Source organism: Wasmannia auropunctata, unplaced genomic scaffold (assembly GCF_000956235.1).
Source record: "Wasmannia auropunctata unplaced genomic scaffold, wasmannia.A_1.0 LD336106.1, whole genome shotgun sequence".
NCBI lineage: Eukaryota > Metazoa > Arthropoda > Insecta > Hymenoptera > Formicidae > Wasmannia > Wasmannia auropunctata.
Window position 1 is genome coordinate 2251003 of NW_012026784.1, and position 18651 is coordinate 2269653.

Sequence of the window (18651 nt, forward strand, 5' to 3'; positions counted from 1 at the left end):
TGTCGTTGTTATCTGTTTTGCGACATTTTTTTTCCTAATTTAGTAAATCAATAAATCCACTAAACGAAAATGACTAATAAATTTGTGTTAAAATATTTAAGTTTAAACTGAATTGAAAGATCTTCTGACTTGTTGAATAATTCTATTACATATTAAAAATAAAAGTATTGAAAAAATGTAATTAAGTTCAAGTATTAATTAAAAATCTTCCATTTTACTAAGAATTAATGAATCTAATAAGCAGGAAAGTAAAAATATCAGAAATGACGACAAAAATTCTTGATTAAAGGACGTTTGATTTTAACGGAAGTGCTAAAAATCAATTATATCAATATCCTGCATTTTATATACATTTAAAATTCAAATATTGTTAAAAAATCAAATAAGATAACTCAATTGTGATGACAATTTATTGACACACACTTAAATGAATGTTATAAAAGTATAAAGTTATATAATACTGCATGAATTAACCTATCGCAATTTCTACTTTTATATTTTCCGAAATTGGATTTACAAATAAAATAATTAGCGTCATGCATAATTTAGAAAATAAGCGAATCTTACAAATCCGCGAAGAAATTAGAGTTAATTAAATACATGATTTAATTTTGTAAAAACAAACAAAATTAGTCGTATAAAATAACATATATAAAATTGGAAAAAAAATGCATCTACGATAGTTCGATCGATGATCGAATCTTCTGAATAATAAATACGATGCATTAATAAAATGATTATATCTGGATTTATCGATAACTCAATTTCCTTCGTTACTACCCTTAACTGTGCGCTGTCGATCGATTGTTTGATCATTTAATTATTCAAAATGCATAGCGTTTATAGTTCTCTTTTAACGCTTTGCTCCAATATCTATTTGTCGCTCGTTCGTGATGGAGAATAAAGATCTAAAAATATCTGAGCTGCATGAGCATTTTGTGTGTCCATCCAATCAGGAGGTAAGTATTATACAATGCATTGCACAATAAAATTGTAAAAATACATATAGTACAATTTAAAAAATGGCAATAAATAACAATAATAACGTAAATTGTTAATTAAAGATAAAAGTCGTATTATTTCAATAAACATTATAGTTGTACTAAAATGGTAAACTCTTTCGAGAGCAAAAAATTGAGCGTTCTTGCAACGTGGGCGATATTCCCTCACTAATTACACATACCACGAAGTGAAAAAAATCTGAAAGCGAAAATAAGCTTTCGTACGAATGTCTACTTCTGAAACGATAGACAATACATGTGTAGTGTGTGTGTGTATGCTGTGTGTGTTGTGTGGAATCGAAAACATGTACGAAGTGACGTCACGCGCGCAAAAACATTAACTTTTATCTTTCGTACATCGTCAATTATTATTTTCACCAATAGAGACTTTTTTCTCTCTCGTTTTTCTGGCAAAAAATTATACCTCCTAGCACAATTCATTGGTGGCTCAAAAATCTAACCACGCGTTGCAAATGTAAAAATTGCGATAGCTTTCGCCGCGGCGACCGCGGCTACTGCTCACGCATGACGCAAATATAGAAACCTCGCTGTCTGATGTTCCCATCAAATCATCAGGACAACGCGTCTGCGATTCTGAGGCGTCAACCGAACATGATAGCGTTCCTCGCCATCGGCTCCATGTGGTGCTCGAGCTTTACCAAGCGCACGTAATTACGGCCGTAATCCGTGAACGCCATTCTACCGTCCCAATGAAGAGCTATACCCAGTGGACGGTCCATCTCCTCCTGGCCGGGCTTGTAGGAGTAGATCAACGAGCCGACCGAATTGAACGCCTTGATCGAATTGTGGCGGGAGTCCGCCACGAGGATACTGCCGTCGTCGGCCGCGATGACGCCCTGGGGCCTCTGAAACGTGGGGGTGTTCTCCTCGTTCTGCCCGTTCTCGCCGGTCTCCCCGTCCTGCCTCTTGCCTTTTGATTCCTTCTCACATTTGAGTATGCGCATCTCCACCATGTTATATTCAATTATCAGTATGTGATGATTGTTGAAGTCCGTGACGATCAGCTTGCCCTCGTTGTTGAAGCAGATACCGCGCGGCGAGTCCAGGTATCGCAGCAGATGCGGCTGGCCGCCGAACATGCGTAGCGGAATACCCTCGGGACTGAACAGCTGGACACGGTGGTTCCTCGTGTCCGTCACCGCGATCTCGCAAGCTGAGTTCACCGCCACGTCCCACGGATAGCAGAATTGGCCCTGTTTCTCGCCATGCTCGCCGAAGGATCTTAGAAAGTCACCCTCCAATGTCAGAATCTGAAACACGCGATGATTTCATCGGCTGTAATTTACATTTATCAAATATACGCTTGAAAAGAAATTGTATTATATAAAAAAAGATCATAAACGTCTTCCACGATATACCAACCTGAACACGGTGATTATCCTTGTCGACCACAATAAGACGACGTCTGGCATCGACGGCGATTCCAGCCGGACGATTGAACTGACAGGGGCCATTTCCATAGCTCCCGAATTTCCTGACCAGCGTGCCGTTCTCGCGATAGATCTGTATACGATTATTGGATCGATCACTTATAATAATGTGTCCCTCGTTGTCGCAAATCAATCCCCATGGGCGACAGAGATTGTCGGGATTGTTCTCGCCGAAATAGCCGAGAATTACGACGTCCGTGCTCTTGACTTGCAACTCGTGTTTCCGATTAGGGAGACAGATATTACGGTCGTAGTCCGTTATCGGACGACCGCGTGGAATCGGCTGCATCATCTGCTCGTTTATACCGTACGGGAAATACGATTGCAACGATTTGTAATCGCGATTCGGCAGACGGTCTCCGATCGTGCCCGGACCGTTCACCAGGACGTTTCCCCCGTTGGCGATCACGGACAACACGTTGTTATCGGAACTTCTGAAGGAAATCCAATTTTCATCTCGGACAGATCGCACTTTCGCCTTCCGATTTTGACGAATCTGCCAGATCTGCAAAATTAAAAAATAGACATTTTTTTCATTTGTGTGCGTGTGTCAAGCTCGTAATGTCTGTTAACATAATTTAATAACAAAATTCTCTGCCAATAGAAATCGAGCAAAAGACTTCTATTTTTATATTTCTTTCTAAATTTAGTCCCTTTTAAATTAACGCAGTTGCGAGATTAAATCAAAAGTCATTTTTGTGAACTGAAAATTTTTTCACTTTTTTCCACCATTGTGTGGTATTTATATATACACATCAATTTTTTTTAATTTTTTCTTACATAGTAAAGAATATAAAAAATTGATTTGCATCCAGTGATGAGAAAAGGGAATATAAAGGTGAACAGTTTTACCGCAACGATATCGCAAGCAATTTGCACCCTGCCTTTAAGGGAGCTCTAAAATATTTAAATATTCGTCATGTGCAAAAATAAAAGTTAAATAAATCTGATGAAATACCTCAGCCAACACCATATCTTTCCTCTGCAAAAGATTATCGGGATTGCATACGGGGAAAGATCGCGCGTTATGTATGGCAGATTTGAGGGAACTGACGGCCTGTGACAGCCGTGTCTTATCCTCCTTCAAATTCATGTATTTCTCGTGGAGAACCTCGTACTTCCACCGACGCGTTTCCACAATTTGTTTAAATAATTTCTTCTCCCTCTCTTCCACCGCGGACCACATTCTACGCGAAAAGAACTTTACGTCGGTGAGTGCCTCCCTGGTTCTCTGATCTAACGCTGCAATGTCCAACTGCAACAAAAAAAAAGCGTACAATAAATTCTTTCTCTTTCCTTTCTTTTGAACATCTCTCGGAATTTATTTTATTTATGCGAAATACAATAAATTCTTTCTCTTTCTTTTCCTTCGAACATCTCTCGAAATTTATTTTATTTACGCGGAATGCAAACATAAGCAGAGTATGCTACCAATTTTTAATGGTAGAAAGGCAACAAGTTTCATACAGAGTCTATAATATCTGACGATGTTAGCAAATTACCGTTGAAAATATAACAAAGCCTGCTGATATATATTTGCCAGTAGATTGGTAATAGAAACTGAGCAGGATTTGCAACTCTTGCTCGGTTTATGCTGCCAATATACATGTGCCGTCAGATTGCCCGCGTGCGTACAGTTTCTACTATGTAATCTGCTGACGTAGCATGTCAGGCTTTATCGACAAATCCCGAGCTTAATGCGAACACAGATGACTATGTATTTACAGTGGGAATCTGATCGAATTTGATGATTTGTTGCCAATCTGTCGGCAAACTGCTAGCATTTTGCTATCAGGGTTATTGCCCTTAACCCTTCACCTTCAATAATATGGAGTTCCAAATGCCACTTGAAATTAAATATTTATACCCTTACAGAATACTAGTAAAAAAACTAATAAAACATATATATATATATATATTGGATGGTTTGAATGATACATAATTTGAATAGTTTTTTAATCATTTCCAGTAATTTTCCCAATATTTTAATTTCCATAAGGAAATCCATATCTATATTTTTCATATTCTATAAGTTTCAATAATTTAATTAATGTTTTCTATTTACTGACCGCTTAATCTTTTTTCCCGCGTATATCCCCTAAGAATCGAAACTTCTAGTTTCTATAAATATTTAAAAAAATAATAATAATGATGTTTCACTTTTATATACAAAGTACTCGCTGCTTTCTTATATCTTTTAGCATTAATTGTGCGCAGAATCCAATTTTATTTTCAACAAAACATTTTTCTGTATTTTTATTATTTATTTATTTACTTTTAAATAAAATTTGATTGTGTGCAAAAAATGACAAGAGTCCACGTAAGGTTTTATGTATGTTACTTCACCGGTTGGTGGAAGATTGAAGGTTAAACATAAATTTGAAATCAAAGGGAAAAACGATGGAGAAAGTCGCTTTCCGTGCCGACCAAACAACAATTAATGGACTTACTCCCATATTTTCCATATCGTCCGCGAGAACGTCGATTCCGAGATAGGCCTCGATCAGCACCTCTTCAGCCTGACGCTGGGCGATTTCGAGATATTCTGTAAAATCCACCGTGACGTGTTTGTAAACGCATTGGCTGGAGCATTCCTTGCAGATCGCCTTGCAGCAAGTCTGACAGTAAAATAATTGAGTGTACGGATGATCGTTGCATCGGTAGGGCGGCTTCAGGATTCTCAGTGAGCGATGATCGAGCGGACAATCCTCCTCCGTTTCCTTCGTCACCTCGTCCTTGTTCATTATCGAGATTACGCTGGACGTGTCCTCCAGATTTAAGCTGCGAGTCCATTGTTCGCTCGCGGGTGACTGCTGCCCCGAGTACTTTTCCTTCTTCATCTCACTCTCTACTTCCAACTCCTCCGACATCGACGATATCAGCGGTACATCGGTTGGATCTCTCTGACTGCTCGGGCTGCGAGTCCGCTGCTCTCGCGACGGCGGTAAGATCACGTCGCTCTCGTCCTTCTCCAGATCTTTCGCCATCAGCGTTAATAACGAGTCGTTGAGCACATCCCCCTGAGCAATCGGGCTGGACCCCTCGCGTACGGGTGACTGTCGCCTGGAAATGTCGTCCAGCAAATCGATCTTCAGGAGATTCATGTTGAAATCCTCGTACGTCTCGTAACCCGCTTGGCAGCCGTCACTCCGGTAGCTGCAGCCGCCCGAGAAGCTCGGACCTGGTACATCCGCGACGCTGGCATCCTCGAACATTCGGAAATACTCGAAATGATCCGGTGAATCGGTGTCCAGCTGATGGACCGGCGAATGATTCGCCAGGTTGTCGTCCGAGGAGCTCGATCGGCTCTCGCTCGAGCAGCTCAGCGAACTGGCGGCCATGGGGCTTTGACGGTACAGTTTCGAACATTCGTTCAAGGTGTCCACATGATTGAGAAACGAATTGTCCTTGGAATGCTGCTGCGACAGTTTCCCTCCCGGAGGAAACTGCTTCAGAAAGTGATCCGGACTCGAATCGGGAAACGATCGGACCTTCTTGGCGATGGTAAATTTCCTCGGCGTGAAGTGTTGATCGTCTTGCTTTCGAGGCTTATTTGTAAGCTGAAATAAATTCTCGTTCTGTTTACTCTATGTATAAATTTGTCGTTTAATAGCTTGACTTAAGATTTACTTTGAAATAGTTTTACAAAAATTAATAAATTGTGACTTATTTAAAATTAATATAAAGTTTTTCTTAAAGAAAAATTATACGCAGAATAATATTTCTTAAGATGGACTGTGAACTTTATTTGAACTTTCACATTTTGATCTTGTTAGTTGGGAAGAAAAATTAAAGTAAATAATTTATTTCAGAATAACGGGGAAATATTATGAATGTAGAAGAAACTTATTAATTGGCTCTAATTAATGAGGACATGATTTAAATGTTATTCAAGATTGCAGATTATTTGTAGGCTACTTACTTGCATGGAATGGCGGTTTATGTCTATTCTGGTGCGTGGAGATTTTAATGGATTCATTGTGGCGGGCAAAAATTGCTGGTAAAGCTCCAAGGAAGTCTCTTGCGTTGCACGATTGAAAAATCTTGCTTTTCTAAAACGGTAATTACGACGAGCTATTTAAATGTCGGAGTCTCGATATTGTATCTCCTTAAGCCTATCAACGCATGGCTGTTCTCTATTACTGTCATTTATTGTGCACCGCGACTCGGAAGATTCACAAGAATATCAGATTTATATATCTCAGTATACTCCGCGTTTATCTGGAAAATCCATTTGAACTTTGGGATTTAACGGAATTTAGCTCCCAAGAGGAAAATAAATTTTGTATTTCCGAAGGAGCGAAAATCAATAATGGCGCGATCCAAAGAGAACAGACGTAACAGATTGAGTTGCGATTTTATAAAATTAATGTAAAATTTATTCGTGGCTTTTTCAGTTAAAATGTTATATATTTGAAAGTCATTTGAATTTTTTAAAACATTATTTCTGCTGTACTTTCTTTCTGACACTAATAAGAAGCGAAAAATATAAATGTAATGACCTTTACATTTATTCCTAACGAAGGAAACGCAATAATTCTCCCAAGATACTATTTATATCTATATGATAATAGGACTCTATTCTTTAAAATTATAACAGTTTCAACCTTGGGCAAAATCGCCCTGCTCGCTAAACGCGTCTGCTTTATCGAGTACCCCGTGCGATACATAAAAACGCATTTTACGTCGCGTTGTGAACGCTGTCGCTATTTCTTTTGTCGCGCATAATAGATTACTGCATTTTTGCTGTATTTACACTGGAAATTTGCATGACTGACGATGGCAATCACGTCCTGTAAATTGGAAGCTATAAATATAAGTTTGAAAAATGTACGACGTTGAAAATTAAAAGTATAAATGATAATTCTTGATATTCCTCGTAAAGGGGAAAATCGATTGCACGTTTCGACGAAAGAACCTACCACTAAAACGGAATAATGCATTAGAAGAGTCTAAGATACAGTATACGAGGGATCAGGCATTACAAGAAGTGACTTTGTCGCGAAAACCGTGAGGTAAATCTATGATTAGATATCTATTATTATTCAAAATTAGGAAATCGATGAACACAAAATTTCACTCAAACGATCAGCTGTAATTTTTACCGTGTCTATCTTGACGATACGATTCGACTTACTTGCTCTTCTCTCGAAACGAGGCTTTGCACCGCAGCTGTTGATATTTGAACCACCACGATCAAAAGATCGCACCGAACTGAACCGATCAGACCTCGCGTTGTTGACAAGAATTTGTCTTGTGACGAGGTCACTTTGTAAATAATATTCGAATTATACAGTGTGTATTCTTATTTCCAAGCATTAACTTTAATACTCGACGATCAACTCGAGATCATTTTTTCCCTAAGAAATTAATTTTCTTTATATCGTCGCTTTATATATAAAAAATTTTTCTACAAAGCTCCGAATTTTAGGCAAGAATTTTTTGACGAAATTTTTCACATGTACTAAATAATGATTGCTGACAAGATTTTTCTGTAAATGCGGGAAACAATATTTTCCGACAGAAAATAAGCGGTGGGATTATCGCGCAGAGGGGGATCATATATTAAATATAAATTCCCATGTTAACAATATTTAATTTCGCCGGGCCGTGGAAAAGTTCGCTCGCTTTTTCACATAATGTATAAAATATAATAAGCAACAAGTCCGTGTTTATGCGCCGCGCAATCCTCTGGATTAATCCCAAAATCATATCGTTTCCCCGCTTTGCCGGGACTATATTAAAACCGAGATTAAATCGCTCTCGACAGTATTCCCTCTTTGCAACATTGCGAGCAAGTGATCGCTTTAAAAAAGCCATTAAGACCGAACGCCAAAAGAGCGCAGCGTTATTTTTTTTATGACTCCAATTTATTAGAAAAATCAAAAGTTGAAATTTCCTGTAGAGACAGTATTTACATGAGTGGCGAAAAGCAAATAATTTTATCTGAATATTTGTCTAAATTGTACGCGGAATTATACCGATACCAAGAACAGAATTGATGGATAGCTTCGCTTCGATTGTGCGATGTGCTTGAGCGCGCGAATTATGGCTCGTATGATCAATTTATAACATTTAAAAAGCTATCATCGCCTCGATATTTTGATTCCAAGAATATGCCATTATCCGCTAATGCGCAAAGTAGGCGCGATAGCAGTTAATATATGTTCACTCTGTATATTCATCTCGAGACGCGTACATGTGTACGCGCGCAAAATACGTGATGGATTGTCGTCTACTATCGATCTGAGACTACCGGCGTGCGCTCCTCACAGTAGTCAAGGAATGAAATTCACTTGGCGGCTTTTTTGTCTTGGTTTTCATTTTTATTTTATTATTATAAATCATTTTGTGCGTCGAGCGAAAAGCACCCTCTGCGCCTCTTCCGAAAACGCTCCGCGCGTGACGAGTACGGAGGGTAATATCCTGGAGATCGCCATGGCGACCAAGGTCAGATCCGCTTTTCCTCTCGAGGGTCAGAAAGGAGGAGAAAGTAAAATGGCCGGCGTGTATACCTGCGTGTATGCTGCGTGTATCCCCATCTCTGCGAGCGTGCCCGTTGAGCGCACGAGCGCGCGCGTCACGCTATACCACCCCGCGCGGGCATGCGTGATCCGACAATATTTACCCAAAATATACAACGGGGATCCGTGCTCTGTCTGTCGTGTACCGACACGGCTTGATCAAATTTCGTTCGTATCAAAATCCCTTTGTCCCGCGCTCGCGTATCGATTTGCGCGCGCCTCAGAGAATTTTTCTTTTTCCTTCTATTGAGCGACACACACCGGAGAACACCAACGGGAGGATTTATCACGGGCTTCGTTCTCTCCACGTGTTCTCCGTTGAAGAAAATCAAATCCCTTAATTGTGGACGCTACACGAACTATTAATAGATGCGGAGTTCGATTGAAACTTCTACTTTTAGAGAGATGAGAAAAAAAATAGAAATGAAAATAAAAATAAAGATAATCTTAGCTTTATGTAAGTACTTGTCGTTTTGTTGTAATTTTTCAGCACTAATTATGCACAAAATCAGGATTTATTATTAAAAAAAAGAAACTCCGCATTATTAATGGGGTTAATCATGCGAATCCTTAGCGATGCTGTGCCGGCAAGGCATTCGGTTTTTATTTTAATCTCGAATTTTGAATGATTTTCAAATTTTAACATTTTGACTAAACCTTGCAGAAAGTCTTTGCTGACTAAGCCTTGCTGTACCTACATCGACGTCTATAATTTTTTTACAAGAACGATCGCAGTCTGCCGGTGCTTTCCGTTTTCACCGGTGGGCGCTGAATGACGTCGCCTGCCACTTTCGCTCTCGTTCGCGATTCAATGCCGCACCACGGAAACGCTCCGCGACTACGTGAGCAACGGGAGAATCGCGAGGAAACGTGACGTCAGATACGATATCGTAGAGACGAAAGCGACCGAGTGCGGAACCGCGTGGATCTCATTTAAAACAAAACAAAAAAAAATCCAACATGAGGAGCGGAACGGAGCCGCAATGACAGAACGAGCGAGCGATATGTAAATGAGGGCTGAAGGAGAAATCAAATCTCACCTCTCGTACGAGCGCCCCTCCGCGAAGCAGTCGTACTGGCGTGCGGCGAGCATGCTTTCCGGGATGCTGTCTACGCTCGCGTATCTCTCCAGGATTAACGCCTTCGACGACTGGACACTGACGCAGTATAGCTGGCCTCTCGTGTCGGATGCAGACGGATAGAATCTCCGCATGCCTCTATTCGTCGCGCGAGCTCTCTCGTGAACCGGGTAACTCGACTAACTGCCGAGAGGATGAGGGACCGCCCTCGCCGTCCGTTGTAATGCTCGAGCTCGACTACTTAACAGCGAGAGTAATCTCGTTCGGCCCTCGTTGGGCTCAACGGGTTAAAGCAACGACTTCTCATCGCACGTTTATGATTTTCCAATACTGTACGACTTGTCACAAGTCCGCGTTCGCGGAGAAGTATTTTTACGACAAACGATAATTAAAAATTATTAATTAACAATTGATATTAATTTTTTTTTTTTATATCGCGGATTATAATTTGGTAAGTCGGGCGATGAACAGGCCAAACACTAGGACTTCAAGGAAGACCAAGAGAATCATTATAAGAATAATGCAATAACAAGAAAAATAATTTGTATTATAAAACGTTATCTGGGGATCCATGACAACCAGCAGCGTGAACTTTTACAAAGATTACCGAACCGGAAAAGCGTTCGTTACAGTTGCGAACAATCACGTTGCACGCGATGATCCATAGAACTTTCTCACTTTCGTCGTTTCGGTGTGAAACGTGCGTGCGATCTTTCCGGGCTGCGGCGCGCGGTCTTCGAAGAAAAAAAAAAAATTATAACGGGGTTCGAGTCAAAAAATTCGAAAACAATCTGAAGGCGATCACGTATGTGCGACGAGAGAGTTCCCGCGATTCCGTATTCTCGACGAGCGTCGACTTCCGCGTGAGTATTTTTGGCACAAGGATCCCAGGTGGTTCGCCCGGGGTAGGTGCGTCCCGAAGAGGCTCCGGAACTCACTCGATGCGAACGCGGACACGTCACACGGGAAAACGGCCGGCGGAGAAGCCGCGAAGCTGCACCACGCGGACCATCGTCGTAAGATCCTTTCTCCCGACGCGAGAGAGCGGTTTTTCTTTCGGGGAAGCGCGTGCCACCCTCGGTGGTCGTGCCGGGGATCGCGAGCCGAGCGGAGCCGTGGCCGAGCCGGCGCGCGAGGAACAGAACCGTCCGCCCTTTACTCCGGCTCGCTCTACCTCTGAATCATCCACGTCGCCCACGCATCGCGATGCCGGGGGCTCTGCGTAGGTGACTTCTCGCGAACCCCTTCCCCGGGCAGCGCCATGCGGTTTCGTCGCGGTACGCCTGCGCCCGGAAACCATGAATGGAGGCACCCGCTCAATGCCGGGCGGCCTTTTATTTGCTCGCTCACGGGAGCACTGCGGCATCCCCCTCCCCCCACGGCGACGACGATGCCGACGACGTTGCCGACGACGACGACGACGGTAACGACGACGACGACGACGATGACCTTCAACCGCCACAGCCAGGGTCGATCGGGCGAGTCAGGTCTCATCCCGAGGAACAGGTGTGTTAGGCGTTGGAGCCGCGCAGGACCGCGCGACGCAGCCGCGGTCAATCCTCTCGCGCGAACATGGCATGAATCGTTAATCGTCAATGAATCTTTAATTGGCATGGATCTTTAATGATCTCGCCGCGATAAAATGGGAATGATTTATGTATGCTGTACAGTATTACCAGACCTCATTGTTTGGCCGTCGAGCCAACAATAAAATTTGCATTAACGTTATTATCGGAGAGCTGCGAAAGCCGTAGAGAATATTTCCGAAAATTCGAATAAAATATTAAATACATAATATTATTGATAAAAAAAAAAGACTTAAAATTTTTGATGCGTATAAGATCACACGTCATTCAACCGTACATGGGGATCTCTATTTTCAGATTCTATATACCTAAGTTTGAAAAGTCAACATCAAATATTTATGATCGCGAAGATTTGATACAGAAAGAAATAGTATTTGACATTTCTCTTGGCATTTTCTGGGACGTCCAATCTACTGCCGCGATTTCTATCGATTGTATAATCTATTTTGTACAGGTAAATTAATAAGAAATGCGAATAAAAACTCAAAAGGGGGGATGGGAATCGCTCGTATCCCGTTGTCCGAACCACCCTACATTCGCGCGAAGCGCCGGGGAAGCGTCGAACGGGGGACGTTAAGAATTAGCGGACGCAACTTTATGAATGGGCTGCCTGGCGTGAGGGAACGCGCGGTGGGGGTAGTCATGCTTTAACGATCGAGCGCACTCCCACCCCCCGATCACTCTCTCTCTCTCTCTCTCTCTCTCCGTCTCCTTTTCCCCCTGTCTCGCTCGCGAAGCTCTCTCGCTCATTTCATCCCCCTCGCCGTCCCGCTTCTCTGCGCGCGATCCCATTCTCTTCCTCCCTCGCCGGCTCTACGCTCACACGTGCGGCCGCGCCGCACTGTATGTGTCGGTTACGGGGCTGACCGTTCATAGACGACGGTATGCAGGGGTGTGCGCACAGCGCGCACGTGTGTAAATCCCTACGGGGGCGAATCGCGCGTGCACGCGCGTAGTCGGTCGCCGTGAAAAAGGGTGGAATAGGCATGCACTCTCGCGCGGCCAGTTGCGCCGAGCGCGTCGGATGACAATCGAAATCGGACGCTCGCACGGCCAGGTACACACTTGTAGCGGAATATATCGAGTTTAATTTTGATACTGAAGAAGTTTGAAATCGAATCGCCGTATGTCGCACGGGAAACACGAAAGGGAGGGAATATAGCGATTATTGGCGAGTACGATAGGTATATAGCGTATGCGAAATTGAATTTCGAGTGGGATACAAATTTCAATTTACAGCCGCGAGATACGTGCCACAAGAAATTCTTTTGCAACGACCGAAATATCAATTGTTCTCGCTTTGTCTTGTTTGACAAAGTTATTTTAACAAGTACCAATGTTTACAGGAAAACGAATGCCTCGCTTGTCAAGAATTTTTCTCGTGACCAAATTGCAATCCAAAAGTACATAGGAAAAAACGGTGATCGATTCGCCGTAAAAATTAAATAGATTATTAATTTGATCTAAATTGAAAATTTTGTAAATGTTAGGGAAAAAAGAAAATTCTTGAAAATAGTTTAACAGATTCGATACATAATACGTATCTGAGGTGCACAGTATCTAGGTGTATATTCGGCGATATTTTAACGTAATTTATCCCACCGACGCGAAATATTAACAATTTCCGATAAAACGTACGAGCCATTCTGTTATCCTTAATTTGATTTAATTCTGGTTCGATTGCCAGAATACGATAATTCGTAGATGCTTAAAGTACCCTCGCCATTGATCGTTACGGGCGTAGCGGGGGCACGTCGTGGTTCGGAGGGATGAAAATTGCCCGGTGTGGGTGGCCGGGACATCGATGAACGAATGTCCCCCACCAAGCCGCCCCGGCGCTGAAAGCAGCGTGGGAGTTTCCAAGGTCATTGCAAGAGCAAAACGTAGTACGACGCCTCCGCCGGGACGCCCGCGCACGAGGCGTAGGCGTGGAACGTATATGCGCGCAGAGCATCTACAAGATGTTTCAATTCGTCGATAGTAATTAATATGCGTTTTACTATTGCATTATTAATTGTCTAAAGCATAATTGGAGTACAAAGGTCTCCTTTTGTTTTGATCAAACAATCGCAACAGAATTTTGCAAATAATCGATGAAAAGTGATCATGGAATACCCACCACCCTCCGAGATTCAATATATTTACGAATTTATTAAATATAAATTAATCTACCCTTTTGAAATCTGGATTAAAGGCCATTGCAAATTTAAATTTCATCTTCTGAATAATTCTAAATCCAACAGTAAAAAGCAGATTTTCGAGCATAATGGAACATATCGTAATCGCAAAATAAATTTAGAAATCATATTCGACGTGAAAGAAAGAATTGTATGAATTTTGAAGTATATATTGGCCTTGCTATTTTACTGAAGGCAAATGGTAATTCGAGGACCAGTTCAAAAGTATAAAATATTTATAGTCATACATTTTTTTATAATTATCGTTAACTAAAAATTGTTCATTGTTATTAAAGGTATCAAAAAGATAAAAAAAATGTTGATATGACAAAGTATCCTAATATATGATTTCCCATAAGATTTACAATACCGATACATTATCAGTTATATTTGAATAGTACCTGTATTACTTTTTTAAAGAACGCAAACGGAGATATTTCTAGCAAACACGAATGGTATTTTTGCCGGTTACAATCACAACACCATCATCCTGCAGCTCTTTCAGAGCATCTTCAAACATCTCGCGCGTCACCAACTAAAAAAATAAAAATAAAAAGCAAAATTGAAACAAGCATACTTTCTGCAGCGCATACAAAAGAAAATAAAGTAAAATAATCACAACTGCAAACGGCAAACAATAACGATGTTCAAATAATAACAAACGAGGACAACTAAATTTACCGTGCTGGACGATTCTTTCAGTTCCGTGAAAATCTTCTGGTAGTTCAATGTCGGTGCCTTATCCTTGCCCTTGATGAGCTTCTTTAACGCCTCGACCAGCTCCTGCCTACGTTTTCTCGCTGCCAACGACATACCGGTCGTCAAGATACTAATATCGATTTTGCCACTCAGCGGATCGATGGCGGACTGTTTCAATGCCTCACGATGTAATCTGACAATAATGAGTTGTGTTATCAAAAATTAATATTTCTGATATCTGTTAACATTTTTTCTCAACACTTATTATTAACCACTTTTTTTCCGCTCTCACCTCCAAGCTTCTTCGACATCCGTGATCTCCACGACGGCGCTGAATCGCATTTTAGCGTGTGCCTCGGCGAGTCTTATCAGCGATTCCAATTGCCTCGGGTAAGCCGTGATTTGCCCGTGGCCGCTCCCTACTCTACGCATGTCGACATAAGCCTGGATCAGCCTCTGCTGACTCTCCTCGTTGAGAGTAGGATGAACGTGTTCCTTAGCGTAGGCTATATAATCACGCAGGATGCTCATGTCCACAATGTCGTCCTCCTCCTCCAAATCGGATTTATAATACAGCGACACCAAGTGCCTGGCAAGTTTCTTGTCAAACACCTCGTCCTGGGGATCCAGCATGAGGAAAATCAAGTCGAAACGCGACATCAATGTGTGCGGCAACATGACGTTCTCTACTACCTGGAAAAAAAGTGTACAAATTTATAAGGCTTCATGGTCGTCTCGGTTCGATATCGGATATGTATTACAACTTAATGGACACTCACTGTCTTATTCTTATTCCATTGCGACTCGCAAGGATTGGCCGCCGCCAGAATGCTCGTTCTCGCGTTCAGCTGACAAATGATACCCGCTTTCGCGATACTCAGTGTTTGCTGCTCCATTACCTCGTGCAGCACCGAGCGCGTGCTGTCGTTCATTTTATCGAACTCGTCGATGCAACAGATGCCGTTATCCGCGAGCACCAGTGCGCCAGTTTGCAACACTAATTGACGGCTCTCGGGGTCTTTCGTCACGAAGGCGGTTAAGCCCACGGCGCTGGAACCTGGACGGAAGGATAACGAACGTGAGAAACGAAAGGAGCTAATAAAATCAGAGATTTTGAAGTTATCGCTGTCGAGAACTACTTACCCTTTCCGCTGCTGTACTGCGAGCGCGGCACCAAATTGAAGACGAATTGCAGCAGTTGCGATTTACTCGTGCCCGGGTCTCCGCATAAAAGTATATTGATTTCGGACCGGAAATATTTCTTGGTTCGTTCGTTCTGTTCCTTCTTCGTGCCGCCGAACAATTGTAGCAGTATACCCTTCTTGACGTCCTCGTTCTCGTAGATGCTGGGAGCAATGTGCCGCGCCAGTCGTTCATATATGTCCTCCTTTTGCGATAGCAGTTTCAACAGCTCCACTCTCTCGGGTGGGAACGCATGACTCTTGCCGTCCTCTTGCTCGTACAATCTACATATGCAACAAACCATAACAAAAACTAATAAAAATATAATATATACATACATTGATCGAAGAATTGAAGAAATGTGAAACGAATAGTAATCTATTTCAAAAATACATATTTCAATTTTAATATATTAATATTATATATATCACATATAAATCGCAATAAAACAAATTCATTAAAATAAAATTAGAAATACCGCTTTGAATCCTGTTTTCTAAAGTGGACGACGTCAACGTGCGTCCTGTAGATAGCTCGTACATTGGTCTGCCGTGGATTGACGCGTATCGGCAACGCGCGGTATACACCAGTGACGGAGACCCTGTCACCCGGTGAGACAGCGTCAACCAGATTGTCATGCGCAAAGAGCACTACTGTATGCGGGGTCTGACCGGCCGGCATATCGTCCGGCGACTCTTGCAGCTTGATCATCTGCTTGTCGGTGAAGAGGCTGCGGTTGTGTATCAGATTGAAGCAGAAATTGTTGTTGCAGTGAGTGCACACCGTGGGCTCGGCTATGTGGCCCCTGTCGATGGCCACGGTCGTCGTGAAGGAGCACGCGATGCACTTGAAGAACGCCTCTCGCATCTCCGGCAGGATGTTCGACGACCGGATGACCATTCCGGTGATCGTGATCAGTCGGTCTATGTCCTCCGGATTCAGGAGGCGCATACTCGTGGTCCTCGTCACGTTGTAGGGACGCACTTGGATCGAGTGTTCCAACGCCGCCCCGGGGAATTTCTCGAAGAACAGCTCGTTGGCGGTTACATCGAACGACGGTACGATTTCCTGAGGGTACAGTACCAGCTGATTGTAAAGCTGCTCGTCGAACGCCTCGAGATGCGCGCAGTTCACGTTCAGATAAGGCTCCTCCAGTATATGTATCTCCTCGAGCTTCTGCATGTAGAGCGGCTCTGACAGATTCATGTTTTCAGGCAATTCATCGTTCTCCGCCTCCGGATCGATGAAGTATGTGATAAATCGTCTGAATTGCTGCTTGATGTGGCTCACCACGACATTCGTGCCCCAGATTGTGAACTGCGGGCCGTTCTCACCCTCGGACGTTCTCTCTCTCTCCTCATCATTCTCTGGTATCTGTCAAAAAAATTTACACATTAGTAATTCAATAAATTTCATCTCTGGCTGCGTTCCGTTTCACCCATAATTTATCCTTTTATCTCTGTTTAATATTTGATGAATAATAAGGAGACCACGACACGTCATGCGTGAAACAGAACGCAGCCTCTGTCTTAATATTACTGTACACTTTTGACTTACTTCGGCCAGATTAACTTGTCGCACACGTCTGTCCGACTGAACGTCCGGTCTCTGCTGAAGGGGCGTGCCTCTGACACCGCTGCGGGGAGTGCGAACCGACGCCAGGGAGCTGGGGGTGCCGTAATTCAGCGGGGAGGACAGCTCTATCTCGCTCATGCCCGCGGCGAGCGGGCTCGTCTGCGCCTGTCGATTCGGCGAGGACAGCGGCATGGAGGACAAGCCCTCCGACGACGGCGCGATGGTCTCCTGCGTCAGACGGTTGCCCCATCGTAACGGGGTGTCCACCGGATTGTTGCCCGGTCTTCTCTGAGGTGTACCTGCGGCTGTGACAAAGAACAGAAATGTAAACGGCTTGACTACGACGCGTCATTTTTTTTCCTCCCCGAAGACGATCGACGTAATGAGCATTCCTCAACCTTGTCTGCCGGCGATTCTGGGCGTTCCGGCGAGCGAGGGAGTCCTGACGGAGGTCGGGGTCCGCGGTTGTCTCCTCGGCGTAACGTTCGGCGTACCGTTCGGCGTGCGATTCGGCGTAACGTTCGGCGTGTCATTCGGCGAACGATTGTCCTCCTGCGGGACAGGAGTCCTCGGCGGTCTCATAGGACTCGACATCGTTGATGACGGGAATTACGGCAATCTTGCTTCTGATTCTTCCTGGACGTTCCTCGCTGGAGATCGGTCCGCGTACAACGTGATAACCTCGCAAACCACTCAATTTCCCGCGCGAACCAGCGCCAGCGCGAACGCGGAATCAAGTTCGCGTCGAGCTTACCGAGAGGGCGTCGTCGGACGCGAAGAGCGTTTTTTTTCTTCGTCGGAGAGAAGCGTGACAGCTGGTGAGAACACAGTGGGAAGTGAGAGCGGCTACGCGGCCACGCCGACCTTTTGCGTGGGACCGGCGATGTCTCCCGTACACTAGCGCTCCACGTCCACGTTTTCAAAAAAGGAACTACGCACCACGTCTATGACCACTCCAAGTGCCGACGGGAGAGAATAGGCGCAATGTGATCTGATAAGGGGCTCGACGAAGCTCCGAAAAGCAACACGCTAGATTATTACCAATATATCTGCAATCCTTGTATTCTTTAATGCTAGTCTCATACTACCTTGAAAAGAATTAAACGATAAAATAATTTAAAATATTGTTGCATGGATGATAACGAAAAAGGAGGAACATCCAAATTCTCCGCCGACGGGAGACAGTATAGGCGCGATAATTTTCCGAGAAATGCCTTTATAGTTTATACAGTAGCAATTTCACGTCTCTCGTTAATCATTATGCAACAATAACGTTCTCGAATATATTTTATTATTTAAGTCTTCTCGAGAAAGCACGCTTCGCATTTAAGGGCACGTGAAACTGTTACTATATAAAGTATATTTCTCGAAAAATTA

At 43.2% G+C, this 18651-nt stretch overlaps 2 protein-coding genes across 4 annotated transcripts; both read right to left on the reverse strand.

The window, feature by feature from the left end:
* Positions 1–392: 392 nt before the first annotated feature.
* On the reverse strand, positions 393–10736 carry LOC105452149 (E3 ubiquitin-protein ligase TRIM71-like). 3 transcript variants are annotated; one of them, XM_011693031.1, is made up of 6 exons: positions 10017–10736; positions 6375–6504; positions 4903–6012; positions 3411–3707; positions 2385–2957; positions 393–2272 (listed from the first exon to the last, which is right to left on the reverse strand). In XM_011693031.1, exons 1-6 carry the CDS (start codon positions 10187–10189, stop codon positions 1604–1606), a joined length of 2952 nt encoding a protein of 983 aa, XP_011691333.1. In that variant the 5' UTR covers positions 10190–10736; the 3' UTR covers positions 393–1603. The 3 variants fall into 3 exon arrangements, with proteins under 3 accessions (XP_011691333.1, XP_011691340.1, XP_011691349.1); XM_011693038.1 differs by lacking the exon at positions 10017–10736 and adding an exon at positions 7590–7670; XM_011693047.1 differs by lacking the exon at positions 10017–10736 and adding an exon at positions 7558–7670.
* Positions 10737–14137: 3401 nt separating this feature from the next.
* On the reverse strand, positions 14138–18167 carry LOC105452164 (DNA replication licensing factor MCM4). Its single transcript, XM_011693058.1, has 8 exons — positions 17673–18167; positions 17257–17579; positions 16178–17073; positions 15661–15983; positions 15297–15574; positions 14810–15210; positions 14500–14710; positions 14138–14353 (listed from the first exon to the last, which is right to left on the reverse strand). The coding sequence occupies exons 1-8, from the start codon at positions 17866–17868 to the stop codon at positions 14258–14260; spliced, it is 2724 nt and encodes a 907-aa protein (XP_011691360.1). The 5' UTR covers positions 17869–18167; the 3' UTR covers positions 14138–14257.
* Between the last annotated feature and the right edge of the window lie 484 nt (positions 18168–18651).